This window comes from Aplidium turbinatum, chromosome 1 (genome assembly GCF_918807975.1).
Source record: "Aplidium turbinatum chromosome 1, kaAplTurb1.1, whole genome shotgun sequence".
NCBI lineage: Eukaryota > Metazoa > Chordata > Ascidiacea > Aplousobranchia > Polyclinidae > Aplidium > Aplidium turbinatum.
Genome location: NC_137472.1, coordinates 55,077,305 through 55,104,095, shown reverse-complemented (window position 1 = coordinate 55,104,095; position 26,791 = coordinate 55,077,305). Strand labels below are relative to the sequence as shown.

Sequence of the window (26,791 nt, the reverse complement as noted above, 5' to 3'; positions counted from 1 at the left end):
ATTCTGTTTGAAGTCACATATGCCTTGTTAAAAACAAGGACAAACGAAATATGTTTCATTCCAGTCAGACGGCCTTGCAAGATACTAGTTTGCAACTTATCCAACGATTTACAACCTTAAACGATGAGGATGGAATTCAACACATGCAGTGCTAAAATATAAAGCAATGCGAGGTTGCAGACAAATGCTCCATTTCTCAACAGTTAGCACTGCACAAAATGTAATAATGTGCTGGAGAGGTGCACACTTTTAACCGGGATGTCATATTCCAACTTCATCTCGCATCAGACGCGGATGTAGCTTTTGCCAGTTGACAGAATCAAAAATTATTTTTGTGTGTTTCAAGTATACTACAAACCACTGGCACACAGGCGGCCATTGGTATGTGATATTTATAAAATGGTTTGAATCAATTTTATCACCACTTTTAAATTTTACAAGTTTTTTTTTTTTTTTTATCGCTATCCAGGGAAAAACTTAGAGGAAGACATGGCAGCCAGGTGAAGCGTAATAAGCATGTTTTAGTTTTGTTAACTTGAAGCCGCCATTCGTGCACGCATTCATTTAGTCTGGACGCACAACACACGAGGAAGCATTTTGAATAACTGAAACGTAACTGCTTTGCGACCAACGCTGCAACATAGTCACACCCTATGTCAAGGATTGGCATAACCGGGCTCCCAAATGATAGAACCGGCTATGAATATTTATTTTCTACAAGGTTTGAACGGTCTTGCTTGGCGAGCTCTACGCAATTTTTCAAACACAAGTCATTGACAGATAATAAGCAACAAAAATGTTGCAGACGAAATCAATGCTCTCGGAAAGAAAATTTGAAAGAATTAATCTTGCAATTTAAAGCACAAGCATACATTCAAGCACAAGCGGTTGAATGTATTAGCATCAAAGCTTTTTAAAATTAAAAAAACATCTTTCTAGAGGGCAGTCACGCTTGTAAGTTGCACAGCGGAACGGGTATAGATCCGATGCCAGAAGAATTCCAGTTCACAGAATTAGGCTGATATAATTCTTCATAAACCAACCTTGGCTGGTACACTACTGATTTAAAAACGGCGAACATTGCGGAACACAACCTGCCAACAAAGCAGTTCCTTTTTCATATTCAAATCAATAAAAAGATACTGAATTGTTGACTGGGCGGCTCTAATATTTTACAACGATATCTAGCAAATTAAGTCTCCAAATTTGTTGCTGTGTAATGAGCTTTCTCTGCGAGTCTCAGAGATCGTAACAATCGAATGTACGTAATAAACATGTAGTCTTGTTGTCAAGTGGTAACAATGAGATACATGTTGGCAATATTATATACAAATGTAAGAAAAAACAACAAAAATAATGTATAAAAATTTGATCAGTTGCAATTTTGAAAAGCACTTTGAAATGTAAAAGAAAACGATCATATTGCGTTTGCCAGTTACGTTAAATGTATGTATTTAAACATCAAAATAAGCATCAAAATCCCGTTATAAACTTATTTTCAACTAGCAATTTAATCGTTGTTCTTACATACATTAAACATCTGAAGACGTTGAATTAATGCAAACATGACTGATTTGCTGCACGTTGTGGACGCAAGACGTTGAGATGAGAAAATTGCGAGGCTTCTAAGCTAAGTTTGACACATTTTTCCAAATATGATTTTTCTCACGGTCTAATTCGTAATTTGTGTAGGGAGGATGGGAAGAAGGGAAGGAAGATGGGAAGAACCCGGTTTTCACTGAAACGTTATGCTGTGAGTTAAGTTTCCTAGGGAAGTAGTGTGTTCGTCTTCCAATAGTCAATGTTACATGTAAACGAGTGAGTGGAAAATATGATGTTGGGCTGTGAGGGCTTTTAAAAATATTTAACCACAAGAAGGTTTGATCTTGAAGCAAAATATAAACCAAGCTTCCTTGCTTTGTGTGAAAATGTCCAAACGTTACACGGGATGCGCAGTAAAAGTTTGAGCGTTCTAATTTCAAAGCAACGTTCTTAACTTTGTAATCGCTCAGTCTGCACATCAGCAAATGTCCTTTATAATACGCCAATTTGAAAATACCAGCAAACGCAATAAGCCAAGCTATTGTAACCACATTAGTTATCATTATTATACGCAAAGATGCTACACAATTCCACTGGGCACCAACATAAACACTTGTACACAAAAATCAGCACCAACGCTGTCTAGTAAAGTGATCACTTTTACATCGTTTCATCATCGCCACACGTCGAAACAATGCAATGAATGAAACTTTATAAGCTGGGTAAGCAGAAAATAAAGTTAAACTTCAAAAAATGCAAAATCATCTGCTTTCTACACTGTTTTCAATACAAGGACGAGTGTGACATACATATGAACTTGAGCACTGTGGAAAATAGATACATCATATGAATTGCGAAACACATATAATACTACTTATTGTAAAATTGAGAAAAATATTTTTTCAGCACCAACTAACGTTAAAGTGATGTTAAAAGTGTCAATTAGCTATCACAAAAATGGAAATTCAGCACCCAATATAAGCTCAAGGAGTTGCAATATCAATGACACAACTTATGTGACGTGGTGTAATCAAAACCATGAGTCAGGTAAAAAATTCCATCTTGTATTGAAAAAATGTAAACCTGTAAGGCGCAACCCCGGCATTCATCTTGAGCTCTGAGCGTTGTGCGAAAAAAAAATCAAAAAATAGTGCGGCCACCCAGACAGCAAAATTCGCCATTTTTAAAATATAATCAATGAAAAAGTGACAGATTTTGCTGCATGGGAAAGTCTGGTCACACAATGATGAGCCCAGTTCAACGAAGATTCCATTCCAATAAAAAGATGCCACGTTTAAAGAGATCGAAGCGCAACCTCTACAGTTGGGACGGACTGGTTTGGTCGAAGACAATACCGAGAATCACAAAGATCTTGCCACAATGTTAAGATGAAAAATTCAAGAAAATGCATTTTGCACGTTTCTAAAAATAAATCAATTTAGGTGTTGAGGCACTTTGTTTCACTAATGATGAAATTAAAGACGAAAAATGCATAAGTGATATGAGAGTTACCACAATGAAACAGCTAACCACCTAAACACATGAGCAAATTTAAAATCGTGGATAGAAAAATAGCGCTTTAAAATCACGGTAGCCCTATGTGAGATCAAACCACACAGTACAAGCAGCCCTACTATTTTCGGTACATCAGTGCGTAAGCTGACAAACTCGCGCAGCGATCTCTTTCCATCAACCCTTTATTATCACGGTTTATGAGAATAGTAGATTGATGTAAATAGAATGGAAACATTGTTTTTATGTTGAAATGTTGTTCTTGTTAGCAATCAACAACGCAGTCACCCAGCTGGTACAGCTCGTTCTTTTCACATTGATCCAACGTCTTTCGAGGTTGAATCAACGTAAAAACGACAAATTTTGCTAACTGGGAAAGTGGTTAACGTCAGAATTGAGATAATTTATACAACTCCATGGCTGCCAGCTACAGGGATACAATAGCTCGTTACACAGACCTCATTAGTGCGAATGTTTTTATACACTCTCAGAAATAAAGCAATACTGCATTTCGCTGCTTAGGGAATAAGTACAATTGCCGTAAGTAAATGTAGAACACAGACCCCATTAAAAGTAACCTCACCCTTAGTGAGAAAATAAATCCTTTTCAACGCAGGACGTTAAATCGATGGAAAAATGACTCATTTTCTGACTGGGCCTCTCACTCGATTTGGTAAAAACCAACAAACCTCTGATTTATCAAAAAAAAAACTCATTTAGAAGTATGAGCAACGTAATAAAAACGTAACTTTATATGTTTGTTGCAATTTGCAACCTTGAGACAGCGTGAATACTGAATACTGTAGTTCGTATAAAAAAGTTGTACAAAGCAAACTTGCAAAACAGAGCACATGCTCTGGTGTCGCTAGTATAAGTCAGAATATGCTCAGTCGTTACAACAACGCAAAAAAGGCAACTTTTGTAGGGAATTTGGGGTCGGTAAATCCGTTGCACGCCATACTTTAGTTGTTTAATCACAGGACATTCCCAGACGGCAAATCAGTCGTTTTTTAATCAATTTAAAAAACGACTGATTTGCTGTATGAGTTAGTTGTTCGAATTGCTGTACACATGGAGACGGTCAGTGTTTTGATCAAACAAGCAAACCTTTTCGCTTCATGAAAATGCAAAGTTTGCGTAAAATAATATTAACAATAACCTCTCTGTGTCTTCGCTTTCATGTGGACTTGTTGATAAAAGTTCCTTTTGAAAAAAAAAACGATTTTGCTGCAGCCAACGTGCAGTGATCGTTAGCTCGGCAAACTGTTCCCGCGTAAAAACTGGATGAAACCAGTTTAAAGCTGTCCACCGTTATCAAGCCAGGAAGCAGGCACCCACTGCGGCTCGCTGTCCAGTTTGTTGATCAGTCTCAGCAGCTCCGCATAGGAGCGGTTGAGGTCCACATTACGGATGGTCTCGTCGAAGAAATGGGCGTACTTTCGTTCGATGTCACGAGCATTTTCAATGATATTTCGCAATTCGTCTTCCTATGATAGACACAATGAATGAGGATTCAAAGCGTATGATCACATAACATGCCAGGCAGGTTTACCGATAATATCCTACATAGCAAAACCCGTCCTTTTTACATTGATTAAACGTATGTAAACGTGGAATCAATGTAAAAAGGTTTGGTTTGCTAGCTGCCATAATTTTTTTGTAATGTATTTGCGTACAACTAACTCTGCATAACAAATCATTATTTAACCTACAGTAAGTTATGGATTGATGATGCTGTTAATATTATGAAAATAGTAACATACAAACAAATCATATCAGTTGAATATAATGAAATGAATAGGTAAGTTACATCAAATATAGTTACTACTTTCTAAAACCTCTACAGCCTGCTTCACCATAACAGGGGGATCATCAGAAGGTATGCCGGCTGCATAGCCGAGTGGTGAGAACATTGGAACGGCAATCGAAAGGGCGCCGGTTCGACACCGCTCAAGAGCATACGGCTGTGTCTGGCAGGACACTTAAAGGCATGCCTGAAGGTGGACACGAAGATTGGCTTCCTTGCCTTCCCGCCCACTTAATCTAAATCTTCAACCACCAGGTGTAAGCCTGGATACGACAAACATCGGAAGGTCCATGTAAATAGTTATGCTAAGTTATATAGTATGTATAGTGCTGTATAGTTGAAATATTTTAAAGAAAAATGACGCATATTGTTGAACAAGAGCAACACAAAACTACAAAGATACAAAATAAGCATTTTCATACCACAACAGTGACATATTGCTGCATTACCTTCAACTGTTTTCCTTCTCTCCCCATGTTTTGCCTCAACCTGTCGAGCGGGGGAGGCCCAACAAACACAATGTATGGCTTCAAGTCTGACGCGCACAAGGACCGTAGTGACTGCACAACAATCCACGTTAAGTTCACAGAATCGGTTCTTCATACATTGATTCAACGTCTTTTTGAAGTATCTTTTAGTTTAAATTTGGTTTAATGTGGTGGAGATTTCATCGTATAAAGATTTGCAAGAGAATGATAGCTTTCATGAATAACAATGGTAAGCACTTAAAATAAAGGAAAAACAACGAACTTCTATTGAAGCGGTATAAATCGCTCTCATTTCCAAACTAGGTCGACTCTAATCATTCTGAATAGAAAATGTCTTCAAATCTTGCAGACGGATGAAAGTGTTTTGTTGTGAAACAGATTATCACTTTCAAGAAAGCAGCTGCGACTGTTTCTAAGCATTGAATTTACCGGACACAATCAAAGATTTTAGAAATCTCTCCATATCTAGGTTGGACAGGGATTAGCTTTAAGTTTGACACACAGACCATACTTGCTAGTTTTGGATGTTGTTTGCCAGTTAAGAAAGCGAGTAAGTTATACCATTTTTTTTAAATTTTACTTTATCAAACATATAAATACAGCTCGTACATCGTGGTTATTCATGAACCACTTGCAAGATTTGATAGTTTTTCTTGAAACGTTGTTGTTCTTGAAAGGCTTCCAATGGAAAAGCTATTGGTTCCCAAGTAGAGCAAAAAATCTCAGTTGCCATACTGGAAAAAAAGCTTTCAAAGCCAATTATGACACAATAGAAAAGCATCGAGCTAAACCCAGGAAGCAAATCAGTCTGAAGGCGCAGAATGCCTGAAGACGTTAACCGTTGGTAGCCTGAAAATGTTGTATCAATGCAAAGAACGATTGATACACAAGCTAGGAAGCTTACCTCAGCATGTAGGTTGAGAACACATATCTTCTTTGTTTCAATGACACGTCGTACAGCTTCGATGGTTGTCCCGTACAGCGTCTTCTGGAAGGATCCATATTCCACGAAGCCATTCTGTTCGATGATCGCTTGAAATGCGTTGTGGGAAACGAAGTGGTAGTCGATGCCCTCTCTTTCGCCTTCATTCGGCGGGCGAGTTGTCACTAGAATAACCACAAGGAGTATTTTGAAAAAAGTGTGCAAGTTTTCTTCAGTGACCGTACTGCAGTAGATTGACACAACAAATACTGTAGGCTGCTAATTGTTCAACTGGTAGATACTGTGTTAGTTGACCTCACTGTCATCTTTCTTCATTGTTTGAGTGTATGGGATCGGGGTTCTACCAACTTGTCATTACGGCAAAGCTCAAATACTGAACAATGGCGTAATAAATATACTACAAAAGTCTGTATATTTGCTGGGTTAAATGTAATAATTATGTGTAAGCGCAGCCCTCTTGCTAGTGTTTCGCAGATTTTTTCCATGTGTGGCCGAGTGTGAGAGCGTCTGCACTACGCTCGTAAAGATGTCGCTTCGACACTACTCTAGAGCATGCAACTGTGTCTCAACAAGGCACATATATACTGGTATGCCAAAATAATGGAAGCAGCTGGCTCGCTGACAATATGACTTCGCTGGTGCCAGTTGTTTGTTGTGTTGCATGCTGAACTGCGATCAGCAGCAGTACACTGAGTTAACGTCACTACTCAAGTCAAGAGTGGAAGAAAGGCAGAGCTCCTCGACTCTTGGCGTGACTAAAGTCAACGCCAAACACATTAAAGTCAACTAACACTTACATGATATCGGGGAAGCAAAGCGGTCCCTGTCGTTGTCCACAAGCCTCTGACGTAATTCGTGACGTCCTACATTGGGAGGGCCAATCAGAACGATCGGTCGCTTCTTGCCTTCGGGTTGGTGATAAAGAGCCATTTCTTCGTATGTTTGGATCAGTTCCTCTTCTGTGGACATATCATTGCTCGGCTTTAGTTGAGCTGCTGTGGCGTTTGAAGCGAACACAGTTGATGAGAGCAAGGGATGTGAAAAAATATTATGCTAATATGCTCGATTGGAATATGTGAGTGGGTTTCTGACCAACACACGCGCCAGTGGGGGAAACTGACGTAATAGAAGATGGGGAAGATGGAAAATAACAAAAACGAAAATAACGATGGATAATATAACGGGCGGGCAATTTAAGCTACGATTCGCAACACAAACAAACAAATCAATGTCTGCACAAAAAATAACACCATACATGTTGCTATTGCGCTTTCTCAGCAGCAGAGATATGTCTGGTGGATTGATGGACACGATATCCCAGTGTGTGGGGTAAGTGTCACCAACGCAAGACATCACACACTGCCACACATACATTCAACTTCAAATGAAACGAAAACGTTTGACAGAAATGTATTCTTATGAGCTCATCAATGCTCCAAAGGTTGGTCAATCTCATCTAGAGAATACTGACAGTACTTTACAGAAACGGATATACCAAAATTAATGTGAGCTAAAACATACTGCTCGAAATGAGGTAACAGTTTTCCTGGTTAATAATGAAGCATGTTGTACAACATCAAACTGTACTGTAGGGAAAACAGTCGCAATACGTTTTTTACTGGTAGCAAGACGTTTGATAAAATCGGAGACAAGTTTTGGTAAAAGCAAGGAAGTGAAATTGCTTGAAGACAAAGGTACCTTCTAGTTCTACGAACTTCGACACGCAGTTATTTTCATAACTTTCTTTTCCGGAACTAAAAACATCTTAAACTTTTCTTTAAGTTGTGTAGTTCAACTGCAATCCCAAACAGCCGCATTGTAAAATTGTTGCAGTCTCTTAAAGGCCATGAAGTTTTTATACTAATCTTAAGTCCAATCGTCAAAACAAGCTTACCATTATTTTCGTCATATAAATCCGAAACCTTCTTCTTTTCCTTTTTCTTCCTCCCGCAGAATAACGTCTTCTTACTCTCAGGTGCGTCGTTTTCCTTTGTCATGGCGATTCTTAAAGCTTCCCGCCTGCGTTCAAGTCATTTAGCATGAAAATAATGGAAATGAAAATGCGGCCTTAAACCGAAAAAAAAAAAGTTTGAACATAAAACAAGAAACGGTGGCAGCAAATACTAGACAACGTTGCAAAATTGTAATTATACGTCGTATCACCATCATGCGTGCTGGCGCTTATACAAAATAGCATAATGATAGCAAGTGAAAACTGATAGATGGTAAAAATAATGTAATAGGCTATATAAAAAGTATTGAAACAAATAATTTGGTAGTTTTAGCATAATCTTCCAAAGATGTGCTCTTTTTAAATCCTAGACTACTTTCTGTGACACCAGCAGACACATTGGAATCACTTTGTAATTGACCAGTGCAAAGCGACATGAATGATGTTGAAACGTGTCCACTTTGGAGTTAGTCGCTCCAACCTATACCATGACGTCTATTTGAATTGTGGGTCTGACTCGTAAGTCATCCCTTTACAAGAAAAAGGTTTTACTTTTCACCACTGTTTTATTAACACATCATCATCATCATTTTATTCTCGCTGCTCACTTTCTGTGCAAGTAAACATTAAAAGAAAATTTTTTTTTTAGTTTTTATTTTTTAGCAAGCTGGCCAAGCTACAGTATATTATTTGTAAGCAAAGCTAAGTTCGCTGAGAAGTGATTTGTAAACAGGTTAAGTACAGCACTCACTGATGTTGAAATTCATGTGAAGGGATTAGACCGGCCAACGTTAAGTGAGTGTCGTCGTCTTCGTCACGGTAGGCTTGCCACCAATCAGGATCGTCGGTTGACATGATGCGTAACACGTCACCTTTTTGAAAGGACAAACCTAGTTCTCTGCATGGGAGGTAAGGGTCGTCTATGGCGTCGTAATCGAATAAGGCACGAACATGTTTCTGAGAAACAAAGATAGGTATAAACTTAATCATCACCATCATCACCCATTTGTGTCTTTAGTAAATGAGGCGTGGCGTGTGTCCCCGCTGGAAGGGTCCGCCAGTTTTTGCAGCCCTTTTGCCATGCTTCCTGGTTGATGGAGTAGATTCTATCCAGGTTCCTTAAACTGATGTCTTTTCTAACCAACTCTAGCCATCACTTTTAATGTGATTTATTGACGCAATGGCCTGGTGGTTAGAGCATTCGCCCTTGCAGCGACAGTCCTGAGTTGGACACCAGGTCGAGTCAAACGGAAAAATATTTGTAAATTTGGTATTACTGTAGTAACTTTCTTTCTTGGGATCTAAAAACAAACTGTGTCACGAGGGAGATTGCTGACTTTGACGTATAGACTAAAATAACGTGCTAAAGCTGCTGTGCGGCCTATGCCAATGAAACAGGTAGAATGGCTGTTCTGTAAGTAGCTAGAAACGACAACTGTATTGTTTTGAAAAAATGACAATAGCAGTCCCTCAAGTTGATCTGCTTTTGATGTTTGTGTGGAAAAATTGACAATAACCATTCCACTCGTTTTTGAGGCACTTTTTTTTTTTAAATTACTTGATTCTTGACGTTTACGAAGTACACGATTGAAATCACAACAAAACTAGGTAGTTGTTCCTCACCACAACTTCAGCAGTATTCCTTCCGCTTATTCCATTCACTGGTTTATTTGGAGTTGCCAGAACAAACACCAGCGTACCATGCATGGCCGCTATTGCATCACCGACTTCGTTCACATCTAATCCTCTCATGGATTTTCCATTGACTTCCACCACTTCATCTCCCTCTCGAAGAAGGTTACTCCTCTCCACTGCTCCTCCACTGATGATACGGCCGATGGTGACGGACCCATCTTCCTCACATCTCACCGTTGCTCCCTGGAAGTTGAGAATAAAGAAAATGCGTTTACTGGTCGTTGTAACTAAAAATAGGAAATTGGGGTAATATCACCTAACTAGGAAAGTAAGTTGACTCTTAATCGTGTCTAGGCATAGGCAAAATGAAAGAATTTGGTTTAAGTAGACGGTTAACTTTCGAATCCTTCATCAATCATGTCATTAAGTGATTTGCCAAGACACAACAGCGTCTTCTTCGTGGGTATCGAACTGACGTCGACATCATTCCAAACTGTAGCATTTGAGAAAGGGAAGGGAATCAGATAACAAATCATGCAAGATTATATAGAAACAATTTGTTCAGCAGGCCATAGCCCTGAGATGGGCCGTAGGCATTTGCCTCTTGTAATTGTGAGCAGCGTAATGCAATTACGAGAAATCAAGAGCTATTTCGCAATCGACAGCATGTCTTGAAGTGCCTTGCCGAAGATACAGCCACATGCTCTTGAGCGGTGACGAACCGACGTCCTATTGAACGTCGTACCAGGGCTTTCACCACCCGGCTACCCAACTGGCATTTGGCAATATAGGCGAGTCAAAAGTGAAATTAGAATGTTATGTCACAGTGTCAGCAACATTTCTCCCAAGTATCAGCAGAAAACTGAGTGTTCGCCATAGCAGCTATAGCATGACGCATCGTCGGCAACCATAACTTTAGAAAATAACGAAATAATGCTAACTACACAACGCAAGGAGTCATTAAGTTTGTTGTGACGAATTACGACATAACGTCGTTGAAGACTTGCTCAAGTAAAAATGACAAGATTTTGCCGTCTAGGAAGGATGTGAGTTGAACGACGATGGATTGGCCCTTGTAATTCTTACATGTGATCTCTTTGTATAAACAAGGGTGAGAAACAAAACTGAGTAGGCCAGCAAACATCTGCAGACGTTGAATCATGGTAAAAAGGGAATAATTTGCTGGCAAGGTAGTGACCAGACAAGTATACAGAGAGTGAGTCAACACAGGTGGAGAGAATATGATCACATGATCGGATACGTCATGTCACAAACAAATGATTTGGTTGGAAGAAATGTCTGACAACAAGAACATGATAAAACAACCTTCTGTTCACTCCTAGTGGTTTAACTCTATCAGCAACCGCGTTGCGTGTTCGGTGAAGTATTTGGGTAGTTGTGGAAGGAATCGTCGCTGTGTAATTGCTTGCTTAACATAAAAATATTTTAACTCTTAATTTACATTTTTCACATGACTTGTGACAAACAGTGTTGCCAACTACCAGCAACAGCGCAATCTTTGCGGATAAAATTGATGCTCAGTCAAGTTGAATGACATAAACAATCTCCTAGCCAGCAGTGAAAGGTGGTAGTCACTAGTCACTCATTAGAAACAGCATCACATCATTGGCTACGTCTGGTTATGGAATATCTGTATAATGAAGAGTGATGGCGTATAGAAACAATTGCACATCGAATAAAAACGAAAAATGGCCAAAGAGATTATAACTACATTTTTGTTTCAAGACAATATACACACTACACAGTGCATATAGTAAAAAAATTCTTGTGTCAAAGTGCCTTTGGTGTACTGTTGGTCTATCTACAAAGACAATAGGAAAGTGTAAAGAAAATCTACTTTTTGGTCACTTTCAAAAGCATTAACCAAGATTTATTTTCAAGATTTACCCCAGAAACCCTTTTTATCAATTGATTGGCAACCAGTCAATACAAAAAAAAAGAAATCCTACAGTGAATACCAAGTTATCGTTCAAGCAACGCATCAAAATTATAGCAAGAAGTCTGCGTTTGTTTAAACTTTGGGAAATTTGACTGGCTAACGTGGTTTTTGTTTCTAGCACTAGTTGCTACGTTCATCTGATGAAATTGAAAGTAAAATTAACAACAAACAAGATAGTTTATTGCTTCACTGACGTTTCGCGCACCATGACAATGCGCATCCTCAGAGCGAATAACATACAAAATAAAATTTCACCACTCACCAGGTTATATACTGCAGTGCGATTGAAGGCAATAAACTTTACAACTACGAGACAATTTGCATTACTTGAAGAGTGCTATGTACCTTTTTGCTGTGGTTTTGGTAAGCTGAAGCAATGATAAAAAGTACTACACCAACAGAAAGAAAAAGAAATCCACTACACCTTTTCAGCATTAAACCAATGCAATACTACGGAGATTATGATACAAAATAAAACCAATGTAATCTAATTATAAACGCGACGTAAATGCCCTCAGGCGACCATTCAGTGTTAGCAAATCATCATTTTTTGCATTGAACCAACGTCGGCTGACTTAAAGTAGATGAAAAGCGATGGCTTTTGTTGGTTGGGCTAAAAACCAGAAGCAGCGAACGAGAGAAAATGTTCAGCCAGGTAACATTCGTAGCAATTTTCCAATTAACAAGAAGAGTGTATGTGTTTTATATTATTCCGTTTTTGTTTCGATTTGTAACACACATGGTAAAGTTGCTTGAACTCAAGACAGAAAAACAAAAACAGATTTTCTGCCTGAGCAATGCCCTTCTCGCAGCGTGGGCAGACACGCTCTGGGATAGTGGGAAAATACAGTATACACCCTCTAGGCCTCTACCTGAGCTAAAGACAGATGAAGTTCAAGTTATAAAGCAACAACCACAAACGTGTGATCAGGATTTCAAAAAGTGGAACCGAAAATCAATAAACTTTACAACTACGAGACAGTTTGCATTACTTGAAGAGTGCTATGTACCTTTTTGCTGTTGAACCGAGTTGTTTTGTGGATTGCTATTGAATGACCAACATTGTCAAAAACCTATGGATCACTAAAGCAATTGAAACAATGTGAATTGAGAGTGTGCCCTGCACCTTAAGTGTACTCATTACAAACAATTGCGTTTACTAAACTTTTAAGCAACAATGGTGGGTCAAAAGCTCACTTTTCCATCACACAGTAATGGTAGCCAACCAAGCGTAGCGAGTGAACTCGAAGAATGATAGGCGTTTATGACGTGATGTGAGTGGTGTTCATTCATGCATGAATACAGCAGAAAAAACGTCATGGTCTTATCACAAGGGCAGTGCTTCAAAGAGAAGTCATTTTAGTATCTCAACGCAACGTCAAAGAACATTGAACAAACATAAGAGCTTGCTTGCAAACAGAGGCAAGATATAAAAAGCAGCACACTGCTATTTACCAATTCGAAATGCTGTTCACAAACGCGATGTGAAAAGAAAAAAGCTCGAGATTGAAAGTAGAGTGGACTAAAGAAAATATATACCAACTAGTCAACTCACACAGTGCAATTTCATGACATCATAAAATCCCAAGTTGGGCCATAAACCACGCAAGACTGCACTCAGTCAATACTCATCATAAAAAAGCACAACAAACCAGTCACAGAAATACCACAGATTTCAGAAATTTGAAGATCTTACCACATTGTAGCGAATAAAAATATAACAAGGAAACAAAATCAATCAGGTTTGGAAACTTGTACAGCTTTCGCCGCCGTAAAGACGGCTTCGTTTTTTTTTTAGAATATATGCTTGATGTAATCTATGATGTCGTGGTTTCTGAAACTTAACGCTCTGATACACAAGATACGTAGACTTTGCAAAAATTTGCACACAAATCAATCAAACGTTTGCCGTTAAATCAATAAGAATTTAATACTCAAATAAACCTCACCAAAGCTTCAGAGGATTTGTCTATCCGAACCACTTTGACAGCCTTGTCTGTGTACTGAGAAACTCGACGAATAATTTCTTCATCTTCAGCAATATGAACGTTGATGTCTTCATAGGGATTACTTACACTGGGCGGCTCAAGAAGAGTTGCAGACCCATCGTGAGCGACCGTCAAGCCCTGCACCGTACGGCAATGCATTTGCTTTATGCATCCAATTAATGTGAATCGTGCAGTTAAATATATAAAAACGGAAAAGACCGACGCTTCAGATACAAAGTGTGATCAATTGACATTTTTTTTAAATTGACCTTTAATCTTCACAGCATATAAAAATGCTATATAATAGGCTACTAAGAAAGAACTGCATACGAAATGAAACATAAATTTTGAACTTCAATGCACTCATCAGGCAACATTTCATTTAAATCTTAGGAATTATGCTTCATGCAGGTTCCTTTACCAGCTATTTCAATATCTGGTATCGTACCAGAAACACAGATAATTGCTACCATGGTACCATCTAACTCCCAGACTGCAAATCAACTGTTTTTTTACATTAACTCAACGTATGCAGACGTTAACGTAAAAACGACCGAATTGCTGCCTGGGTTCGCATTCCAAAAAAACACAGGAGTTAAAATGTAGAAATTTAACTTATTGCTCGGCAAGCGCATAAAAATTATGCTATTTTTGTTTCGAGTGCTAACATATAACCGTTGAAAACTTGCTATCCAGTTTATTATGTAACGACAACAGCACAATTTTTTAAAACATTTCCTGAACCATGAGTTGCTCGTGAATCGGAATGCATTTACTTCAACCACATTAAACAAACCGTTTAACAATCTTGCTCCAAAAAATCTAGTTTTAAAAAGGAATCTACAAATACCACATACAGATAAAACAAATATCTGACATGTGTGTTACGTAATTGGTCCACGCAAGATAACAAAGACTGCCAGGCATGTCAATTTATTGTAAAGTCAACAAAATAGCAATACCTTGAAGTGAGGTTTGGATAACAACTTTCTGAGCTCGCTGCTCTGAGGAAGGTGATTGTATATCAATTCTTCTTGAACCTAAATTGCAACAAAACATTATCAACATGAATAAATGATAGAACAAGCTAATCTATGTCACACTTCGTTTGACCCAGGTTAACTAATAGTGTACAAAGATATTTCAATATAGCTTGCAGCAAAAAGCATGCCGTAAATGCTTAGTGATCATCAATGAAAGAGATTGTGGGCAAAAGTGAACTAATCCAATTCAAGTCTTAATACAGCACAGAATTGGAGAATGAAAGCCAAAAAGAATCCCAAAATAACATCACCTCGAAGAATTAAACTAAACTACCGGTTACTCACAAAGGTTGAGAAAAACGCAATGGAAGCAACAACACATTAGCTTCAGATGTGACAGAAAAAACTTCTTGATGCATACTTTCGCCTTTGAAAGCTCAATAAATCATATAAAGTATATGATCTGGATCAAAGTGTTGATTGCACAAGTGGTAGGGATAAACTACTCAGGCAGCAAATCAGCCCTTTTGCCAGCGTCTAAAGACGTTGAATCAATGTAAAAAGGGGCTGATTTGCAGACTTGGTACAGATTATTATCATGAGGGCTACTCACATCTGTGACAACATGCTGCATGACTTTCAAGACCGGTTGAAGGGCTGCACTAGATTGTGGAGTTGTGCTTTTAACAATCGTTTTGTGAAGGTCCAAGGCTTCCTGCGATAAAACAAATATAGAATTTCACAAGTTCAACAAAAAGGTGGATTCAATCGCTGGGATTATCATCTTGCTTAACATTCGATAAAAATTACATGAATAAGTAGCATTATGAAGTTCTTGAAAGTATCCCAAAACATCAAGAAATATTAGTTCCTGGACCAAAAGGGTTGGATCGCCTGGTCAATCTGGAACGAGCCACGGCTACCTAGAGACACGGCCTGATTTGCCACATTCTGCAGAATTTTCCAGATTTTGCCAACTTTTGGTTGACAGCCTTGTTGACAACTGTCTGATGAAACTTCCTAAAAATTACATTTTAACGCCTTCTTCTATTCTGTCTTTACCAAGTGATACAATGAGTTTTAACATCATCAGGCGTTGAAAAACAAAGACAATTTGATTCCGAAAATTTCGGTCAGACTGTTAGTCGCTTTCAAACAATCTGATTGAGCGTTTTTCAACTTCATTTTTCTCATTTTCTATTGCTTTTCCAATGCAATAAAATGCTTTTATATCATTATGAGTTAGCAAAAACTAAAAACATCTTAGAAAATTTCAGTCAGACAGTGATCAAAATCTGCAAAATGTGACAAATCAGACCCCATCTCCAGGTGGCCATGGTTGAGCAAACGTCGGTTAGAATAAGCAAGCTTGTTGAGCATTTGTAGTTTTTACCTAGCAAGCAAATCAGTCCTTTTCACATTGATTCAACGTCTGCAGCGATTGAATCAATGTAAAAATAGACTGATTTGCTGGCTGGGGACATTTCGGGCTCTTTGTTTTTGACATACATTGCAAATATCTAAAAAGCTCCGAAACTGTAGCCACCCCCATTGATCTAGCACCCAGAATAGAGCCATGAATTTACGACATCAATATGAATTGGTACGTATGACATAAATCACTTAAATGCTTCAGTTGAAATGTAACAAAAATCGTACTTGAAAACTATCATCTTGAATGAGTTTCTTTAAAAAGGAAAGATCGTTGGATAGTTCGTCATCTTCAATCTTGCTGCTAATATCACTGAGCGAGGAAAACATTCCTTCGATGCCTTAGGAATAAATGGCTTTATCAGTTGGATGGTCAGCCAATGCAAAACCATGCCTATCCTAGCTAGCAGAAGATGTTACTTGGAATTGCTTATAGTTTATCACTAAATAGTGCAGCGATGCAAAGGCAACTTTATCTGGCTGGAAGTAACAATGTTTCAGTGTCAGCAATAAAAAAATAAGATGTAACAAATGTGTTTTGCTAGCATATTACATCGTGGAATACCAGCAACGTGTAAGTTTGAAAAACTTTGTAATGAGCAATATGCACTGTGTTTTAGCAAAAACAATAATATGGGTTCATATAAGCATGGAAAAACGCTGCTGCACAGATAACATACGATGAAACTGTGTTTTTTCTTACCCAAAACCGGAGCTCTGCTTCCCTGTGTGCCATTTTCAATGTAACTATCCCTGACAAAAGTTGGGTTCTCCACTCCTTTCTTCCTCTTTTGGATCTGTTCCTCAGGTGTTAAGTGTTGCAAGCTGAATGATAAAAAGCGATTATGAGATAGAGTTTTTTGTCATTTCCCTTTTTAGGTAGCATTAAATCACGATGGCCTGTTCCTTAGAGCTGTTTCTCGTCACAAGCAAACAGTCCTTTTCCTGTCTTTTTAGTAACAGATATGAAGGATTGAAGGTGTAAGTAAAACTAAATGATCATTTGAAGAGTCTGGTCCTTTGTGAAAGTATTCATAACAATGTTACACTTTATCGCTGTTTTTGTCGGAATGGCCCGCTTCGGTGAGTCCGATCCCTTAACGGGGGATTTTTTCAATTATTGGGTACCATAGCCTAATTATCATTGCCGTTTTAGGGTTAGAGGTTAGGAACTCACCGAATCAGACTCACCGAATCGGACTCACCGAATAGTAGCAGACCCGTTTTTGTCGTATCCAGGATTTATGTCCACTAGCCTAGTTAACCAGTAAAATGACAGGAAGGCAAGGAAACCAACCTTCATTTTTAGATAGTCGCTAGTCGGCTAAAGGCACAGCCACATGCTCTCGAGTGGTGTCGAACCGGCATACTAAGGCTTTCCTTATTCGACTATGCAGCAAACATTATTACATATTTAATATTGTTGTTGAGCCTTGTCGTCTCCAGAGACTGTGTAGTTGTGTACCTTTGTAATTTTTTTGCCCCTTCTTCTTGAGTCATTTGCTGTCGGACTTTCTCATCCCTATTGCGTTGCTCTTTCTTCCGACTTGCAGATTCTCGCATGCGATGTATCCTCACAAAGTTCATCTCAGGTTGAGAAAGAGTTGCAGCCTTTGCTGCAGCATCCTGAATAACATCAAGGTTGTAGTTTATTTAACACAGCATCCCATGTTAGCTGTAAACGTTCCTGGACAGCAAATGATTCTATTTTTTCCACATTGTTGCTAGACGTTGGAACAAAGTTAAAAATACCATTGATTGGGAACTACTGTCCAAAAAGCTGAGAAATTGTGAAATATACAGACAAAGCATAAACACATTACAACGAACCGACTCCAAAGCTTTTAGATTATATAATATGTATATATATATATATTTTGTTGGGTGAATAGACAATTTTGAATCTTTATCCTTTGACTGAAAAAACTTTTGATAGGATATTCCAGGTAGTTTTGCATACTTGTGGCGGGTTTTAGCGCAGGGCAGGTTACTAAGATTGGCGAAGCGAAGTTTCCAATTGTTGAAATGTTGTTGCCAGTGAATTATTCCATCTACTAGGAGCCACTGAATGGTGAGCAGTCCTGAAATGTGTTACTCAAGTGCACACCCCGAGAGCCAAACCAGCACCGCTTAATCTTGAGGAGAGCACTTAACCAAACCACTGAGCTAACGGGGTGGACTAAAATTAAATAACATATCTGCTTGTTTTATACTGTCAATCGTTCATAACCAATTAAGGCTTTCCTCGATATTACTACAACACCCATAAAAACGCACAATCTTGTTACAGAAATATCATGAAACACTTATAATCGGCCACCCCCACTAGTGGGGAACAAACCGACGATGGATTATGATGACTTATACCAAAACAATGAAACATATATAAAAATATTGAGTGTAGACAGGGTTTGCTTTGAACCACAAATGTACAGTGTATTTTTGGGCTGAATTAAAAACCTAATAAATCTGTGATGTTATATACTTGATTCTAAAAGCAAAATTTTCCCAGAGTTGTTATGTTACTTTTGGTACAAAATTTCTGAAGAATGTCATCGTCTGTGCATGTAGTGAAAGGGGCTTAAGGAGTGCTGGTATGTATATCAACAATCTGAAGCAAAACTAAGAGCATGGACAAAATCACTCACAATTGAACAATAAAATCTAATTAGATGTATTGCACACCAATAATCGTAACTTGGAGATCAATATAACGCATATATATATTATATATGTGCATTGTGCAGCAGTTTGAAACAAGGTTCCACCTTTAATCGAGGTGAGCAACAGAGTAGAAATACACTGAACAAGTGTTTTTGCAACACAAAAATCAAATTACAAAATTGTGCACTTAAGATACAACACCATGCAACATGCTTACCTTGATTGATCCATATGTCTAATATTTTTAGTTAGTTAAAACTTAAATTGCATAATCCACAAACATAAAACTCATTCCAATCGCAATAACCAACAAATTTAAAATTTATTGGGTCAAATTTAAAAGTCATTAAAAGTGCGAATAACGTTTAGCTGAATAGTTTGGTTACCAATTTCGTAGCCTATTTATTTTTACCACATTTCAAAATAAGGTAAGAGACTTCATGCATAACTTAACTACAGTCTACAAGTCTCTCAACATATGAACCTTCTATACAAGTATGCATACAAATACAAGTCAGCAACAAAATGAAAAAGCAGTGAATTTAATAAGAAAAAGAAGTACATTAAGTGCCATAGATTTCAAATAGGCTAGTGGGTTTTAGGCCTTTTTTTTTTAAAAAGCATGTTTTAATATTTCAAATAGATAAATACCAAATTTTTTCACCTGTAAATTGGATGCAGTTTTGCTCTTCTGACCCACTGTGGAATCAAGAGGAGTTGGCGGTGGTGCTTCCACTTGAGGAGTTGATCTCCCACTCATTGGAGGATGAGCAGCGACATATGACGGAGGGCAATCTACAGCCATTTCATGAGTATTTTCATCAGGAGGCAGGATGCTTCCTGTGCCATAGTTGCCATTGAGTTTGTAGCGGTGTCTTGGTACTGGAGCTGCAGTGGCCATCTTATCAAGCAAACTTGTGATTTTCCAATCAAATCTCCCACTGTTAGTTAAACTAGAACTTAATTTCTTTGCAAGTGTGTCTTTTGGTTTGTATTTGGAGTCAGTGACGTGGCACAAGCTAAGAGTACTGATGTCACGAGAAAGTTTCTTTTGACTGTTACTAAACGAGCTTAAATTTCCTTTTACAAAATCTGTGACATAAAGTGGTCTATCTGTTAAAATTTGCCTAACATCTTTTGGCATATCATAGTGCTGAATCTTTTCAATAAATCCATCATGGTAAAGTCTTTGAAGTCTTTCCTGTCCGGTTTCTTCAATTCCAAAAGCAACAGCTTGTCTATTGTTAGGAATGTCAATGTGAGCTGAAAATCAGTGCTGTGATTAATAAGCTATACCATTGTCAAGACCGCGTATATCAAAATAATAATAATGAGGTCACATTTAGGAACAAAATGGTCGGAACGCCTGGTTAATCTGATCTGAAACTAAAGAGCCCAAAATGTAGATACAAAATTGTGCTAACATCATGAAGACTAATCAACCAGCTTAGGTCTTTCACTCATAATACTGTAGCTTGTTGATTAGTGCTTATGACTTCAGTGCAATTTGATTTAAAACTAAGCGGCACCAGGGATTACGTACATTTATAGCACTGAAGGTGAAGACAGCATAGTTTTCGAAACATTTGCTCAACATGAGTTTAACATTTACATTTTAGGGAGTTGATTTTTTCATCACATTTTATCATTGTCTTATTAAATAGCATAGGATGTTTAGTTACTTATTTGTAAAAACTGTGTAGCTGTGTGACATGGTTAAGCTGAAAAATACGAGTCCAGTATCACGTTTTAGAAAATTATCTCACCAGTTGAATGCTGTCCTCTTCTAACGTGTAGTTTTAAAACCTTTTTGGATCTGATTGACTGCAAAAACATTATTCATTTTACAAACAGGATGACAATATAATGATGAATTTGACAAATACACCAGAAATTTTTATGAAAATAAAACAATTTGACATTAAAACTAACATTTGACATTTACAATAAAAAACATTATTTTTTAAACCAAAGGTCAAAAACCTAGAGTTGATATGTATATTCAATTCGTGTTTAATGGAATTGATGCAGCTAAAAAATGTGACTTCTACCTGATCAGTGTGCTGCAAAATGCGAAAAAAAGATGAAGAGGAAAAGCCTAATCCATTTACTTCAGTGATTTCATCAATTGCAACAAGATCGTCAACTTCACTTCGAATTGGAGAACCTGCAAAAAAGCATCAACATCACTAAAAGCTTTTTGAATCACCCAAGCAACAACATCGACCTCCATTCCTACAACCCAAGCCTGCATACCACAGCATTGCCCAGAATCTAAAGATAAGCATGCATGTTTGAAATCAAAATATATGTATACAGTAATAGTTTCTTCTTGGGTTTTGTATGTTTCTTATACTATTTGGAATCATTTCATCCTTTTGTTAAGCAACAAATCCAAATTTACGATATCCACATTTTTACATTGCTTAAGTATAAATACTGTATCTGAAGATGAGATTAATTAAATCATTTCAGATAACTTGAATGCCTTACCAAATAACTTAACAACTCCATTCAAATCTGTTACCATAAGCATTACATATCCTGTCAAAGCACTCATATTGCAAACTAATAGTAATACAAGAAATACTTTTGACTTTTAACCAGCTGACTGGCACAAGAACACCCTAACTGTTCCATCATACATAGTAACCTTGAGATATTTGCACAAATTCAAAAGAAAAAATGTCATAGTTGAGTAACCATGCATAGTTGATCAGATTGCAATAGTTTCCATTCTTCAGATTATAGTTTGTTAGCACAACATAGCCACTGTCTATGCCACACATCATTGGCCAACAATGGTTGAGGTGGAGTTTTGAAGTGGAATACAATGATGTAGTGAGAACACACTTGAAGCATCAAGCATGTAAGTGTAATGATTACTAACATAGAACTGTTGTCAGTTTTCAAACCAATATTTCAGTGATAAAACAACAGTTAATTCATAAATGCATACATACCTGCAAATAATCTTGATGCAAAAAAACAGAAATCTTCAAAAATTTAACAGAAATCAAACAATGAAGGGCTTTACACCAGAATAAATGCTGCACTAGTAGAAAAGCACTACAACATACAAGTGTTTAGTCTCTAGATAAGTGGTTTAAAATAAAAGCACAGATTGTCTAAATAAGTGAAGTTGACTGGGGGTACTTCAAACACTGATAGTTTTAAAGCATATGATTACAAACATTGCACAGGTGTCTATTAAGCAATTTTTCTTTGTTATTTTGAGTTATGTTGGTTTGGCATTACTTGTAAACGATAGCTGTAATATTCTATAAAGAACAAGAATGTGAAAGTGACTATTGAAGCAGCAACCTCTGGGCATACTGCTTCGATATCTGTTTCTACTACAACTACCATGTAATTCCGCATTAAACATTAGGTTTGGAAATATCATGTCACATGGTCACGAATTGAAACAAATATATAAATAATACTGATATACTATTTTATAGCAGTTTTTATACTAGGTGCCATACCAAGTGTGTTTGAAAAGTTACAAAACCATATGAATTATGGTTGGTGACTGAAAATTCATGTTGCAATATATTGACATTCATTTGTTCAAAATTGTTTTTAGTGTTGTATCTAGGCTCATGCCTGGTAGTATTGTTTTGTCAAAGATACATGCTCTTGAGTTGTTGTCTTGTTGAACCATTGCCTTTTTGATTGACAAAGCAGGGCTGTTACCGCTCGGCAATGCAGCCAGCACCCAGCAGTGTGCAATGCGATATGGGTAAGTGATCTGAATCAATAAGCTTAACACCCTTCAAAACTCATTAACCAATATCTATATTATGTACAGTATAAGTATAATAGTTGATTTTCCAAGATTGAACAAGATTTTAAAACTATTTCTCAATCTTTAATCTTTGAGCCTAACATACACATTTTGTTGTAAAACATTGTTCACAACTTAGCATCTTTAAATATCACATGACCCTCGGTAACAGAGACATCACCAGATTAAAACTGGCTTACTAATACATTTACAATTATATTTTGTGACTTAAGCCCACAATCCACAAAGTATAATTATATACATTGTAGTTCCCTTGAAATTAAAATTTATTTGCAAAAAATTGAAAAAGAATTAAAAGATTAAAATGAAAGTGATTGTAAAAACATTTCTTCGGCAAAGTTAATGTCACAGGTTAGAGCAGTAAGGGTATTTAAACCAAAGTAATTATATTGGAGACAACAAAGTGTTTTATTAAAAAATATACTTCATAACAAAAATAGAGCAATTTCTCATCAAAAAAAGATAAAACTTGACACAAAACACAAGTTTGTAAGTGCAGTCGTGCAACGCAACATATGAATACTGGCTAACAAACCATATACCGTAATAATCAGTTATTCCCTTGAACTAGTCTGGAAAATATACCAAAACAAAATTTGACTTGAACAAAATAGGAAAAACAGTTGTGTATTGAAGATCGGATGCAATATCGTTGGGCGAATATGGTCTTATCCTCTTTTCGGAAACCTAAATCATATGGTAGCAAAATTTTGAAATTTTAACACAATTGGAATAACAAACTCACAACTAAAAAAAGCTTAAAAAAACAATCATCATTCAAAACAAGAAAGAAAATAATAACGATTTTAGTTTGTGCTAGCCGCTAATCATGATAACATAAACTACAATCCAAATGAGGTGAAAATAGCTAGAAGCAGCAATAAGAAATTATTGATGGAAATGCTTCAAAATTGAATCAAACTTGCTACACAGCCTTTTCATTGGTCAAGGAAGCAGTGACGTAAGGTGAGCATTTTTAAGGTGTTTACAATTTTTAAAAAGCTATAAAACACATGCTTGGTTTGCACAGTAACTTGTCATGTCATATCACACCAATTTCTTTTGATATAATCTGAATTGCTATTGAGAAAAATGCGAACGTAGCATGTGTTTAAGGCCTGCTGAAAAAAGTGAACACCAAAAAAATGTTCACTGGCGTACGGGACTGCAAGGAAGTAGGGAACCAGGCCTGGCCTTATGCCCTAGCCTCATTATGTTTCCGTGTCCTATCTCTCTTGAGTTCATTTGATTTCTGCCGTTAGTGTTGTAATATTTGGCTTACAAGTAAACTGAATAAGCAATTAAAATCTGGTCTTTAGGTTAATGAAGTTAGTTTTACTGTATCCTTAAAAAATTGAATTGAAAAAAAACTAAACACTGTTTTAGTAATGACATGTACAGTACCGTTACCAACCAAATTGACAAAAAGAATGCAAGATGTGCCTAGGACACTGGGCTAAACTATTGTCATAATCAAAGGTATAAACCAGCATAGCATGGCAGCATATAAGCCAACTCAGGTGTAATAAAATCATAATTTAGAATCTGATTTTGGATCAGAAGTCAGCAACAAGTTTATCATTTTCGTTATTACCGTACTACACAAAACTAAAGCAGAGTAGTAAAGTAGGCTACTTTAGTTGCTTTATATTTCTCACATGAGCATTATTCTTCTCCTTTTCTGTCATGCCTATACACTTGCTACTTCAACTTGTAAGCTGTTTATAACAAAAAAGTTCAGTAAACACTTTAGCTCCCGGTATCCTTTATGTTGTACCTTTGTGATCTACTGCTACATTTAGATAAATCTGAAATTGTGCTCAGAGATTCTGTAAAAGACTTGAGTGTGTCAGTAGGCTACTGTCACCCGCTGTAAAGAATATTGTATTCCGCTTTCATGGTATGTCGTCCCAGTTGTGAAACAAGTTTACATCTTCCAGTATGAAGTGATTGCATGTTGCTTGTAACGATTCCCTTCGAATATTGCACAATTTGTCGGTGCTTGTGAATATCAAGTACCGGTAACGAATCACATGCCGTAACAACATTTGATGCTTAGTTGAGGAAAAACATGCTTTCGTTTATCAATCATTGTATCATTCCTTAAATCGTTTTACATCAGACCTGATGTCATTTGACTGTTTTTATCGTTCTGAATACCTTCTCAATTCTTCTAATGCTTATTGCATTTGAAACTGTGGATGTTCAGTGAGCTCTAAACTACCATCAAAAGTGTTTTTTGTGCATTTGCAATTTGTATATTATTTCGTTGTTTTCAATATGGACAACTTTGTCTGATGCAAGTAAGTAATAATAATAAGTCTGGTTAATACTGTAGGCTACTGAGAGTTTGTTACGGTACTTTCAAGCCACCCGCAATTTTATTTTTTCCTTTTTTCAATTTTGCAAGAATGCATGAAAAATACTTAAAAGTACAGTAACAATTGTTAACCTTGAAGAAATTGGTGCGATTAATATTACACTGTTACTCAAAACAAATGTAATGAACTGCACGATACTGTACTGCATGAAGCACTGTTTCAAACAGGGCTGGGGAGCCACTGCAAAAAAGCATAAGCTCCGGAGCTATCAAACATTCATCCACTAGCTCCAGCTCCGGAGCTATAAATTTTTAAACAGCGGCTCCGGCTCCATACTTTATCCGACTTATTCTTTTAAGCGGTATGCGCTTAACCGATGTTTTTACTTTACATCAGATTGGATTTGGTTTGGGATTTCAGGTTTTGATTCAAATAAACAATTGATACGTTTAAGCAGTATACCATTAACCGATTTCGTCTGTATTCAATACTGGAGCTGGAGCTGATAAATATTTTGTAGCTCCAGCTCCACAAGAAATGTTTAAAAAGGCTCCAGCTCCGGCTCCCCAGCCCTGGTTTCAAACTATAACCTAACTGAATATGAACACAAACAACTGAAAGAATAGCCTATCACACGTGTATGGGACGTATGCTGCACAAGATTTCTGTCTACTAATGACTAAGCATCACTGTTTGCTGGTGAGTACAATCCGTTTCCACTTCAGCGCCAGCATTGCTTTGATACAGAAAGAAGTTTTTCGTTCAACTTCGGTTCACGTCGTAAATGAATTGTGGACAGAATTTTGCTTCGGGCAACACTGGCCAAGAAAATGTTTATTTTTGGAAAAGCGGCAGAAACGCCTAATTATTAAATTTTAGAATGATGTTGCGATGGTTTCTGAAGTAAATAAAGCAGGACAGAGTAAGAAATGAAATCATCAGAGAACGAATGCAAGTCGGGGAGCTGGAAAACAAGCTGAGAGAGACACGCCTTAAATGGTTGCTGGGTCATGTCGTAGCCTAAGGAAAGACGAAGATTATGTCGAAAGAAAAATAAAACACCTACCGGTAATATTGGAACTTGAAATTTTGACATATCATGGATGCAAGTTTGTTTCTGTCTTAACTCTTTGTTGTAAGTGTATATATTTTAGTGTAATGTTTAATAAATGTTCATTATCGACTTGGCTGAGGGTGGCTGCTTGACTCGAAGACCGTCATGATCACTTCGCAGCTTCCCGTTGTGATTTACTTACTTCAAAGATGCAGTGTACATTTGTTATTTTTCTTTCTTTCAATTGTGTTCGTTAAGCGTGCTGCATCATTTAATGATTTTGCTGTTATAATATTGCACAACAAAATAAACCAATCAATCAATCAATCAATCAAAAAAGAAGTTGTAAAAAATAAAGAGAGGAAAAACCAAAAATAACATGAAGAGATTTTGTGACAGAAGATATGGAAATAGTTGAAGTGAAAGAGGAAGATGCTGCTGACAGAGAGATGTGGAGGACTGCAATCTGCGACCCCCAGTTAAAGTGGAAATAAAGCCAGAAGATCGGGAAATTTTCAAGTCAACACGAAGTAGGTCAGGACTACCAAATAGTAGCCTATGAGAGATTGATTGAATCTTTATCCTCGGACTGGGAAAGCTTCTTGAAGAGCTTAATCTTGGCAGTTTCACATACTTGTAGAGGTTTGAATCACTGACGCAAGCCTGGTCACCGAGATTGACAGAGTGAAGTTTCCGATTGT

The 26,791-nt window shown here is 37.3% G+C and overlaps 1 protein-coding gene across 1 annotated transcript; it reads right to left on the bottom strand.

The window, feature by feature from the left end:
• Positions 1-3,857: 3,857 nt before the first annotated feature.
• LOC145783301 (protein PALS1-like) lies at positions 3,858-21,464 on the bottom strand. The gene is made up of 17 exons (XM_082595144.1): positions 21,398-21,464; positions 20,956-21,071; positions 20,671-20,728; positions 19,569-20,167; positions 17,706-17,866; positions 16,944-17,065; positions 16,469-16,581; positions 15,423-15,524; positions 14,789-14,866; positions 13,788-13,964; positions 9,867-10,121; positions 8,995-9,200; positions 8,187-8,311; positions 7,090-7,251; positions 6,254-6,456; positions 5,311-5,421; positions 3,858-4,541 (listed from the first exon to the last, which is right to left on the bottom strand). Exons 1-17 carry the CDS (start codon positions 21,462-21,464, stop codon positions 4,350-4,352), a joined length of 2,847 nt encoding a protein of 948 aa, XP_082451270.1. The 3' UTR covers positions 3,858-4,349.
• Between the last annotated feature and the right edge of the window lie 5,327 nt (positions 21,465-26,791).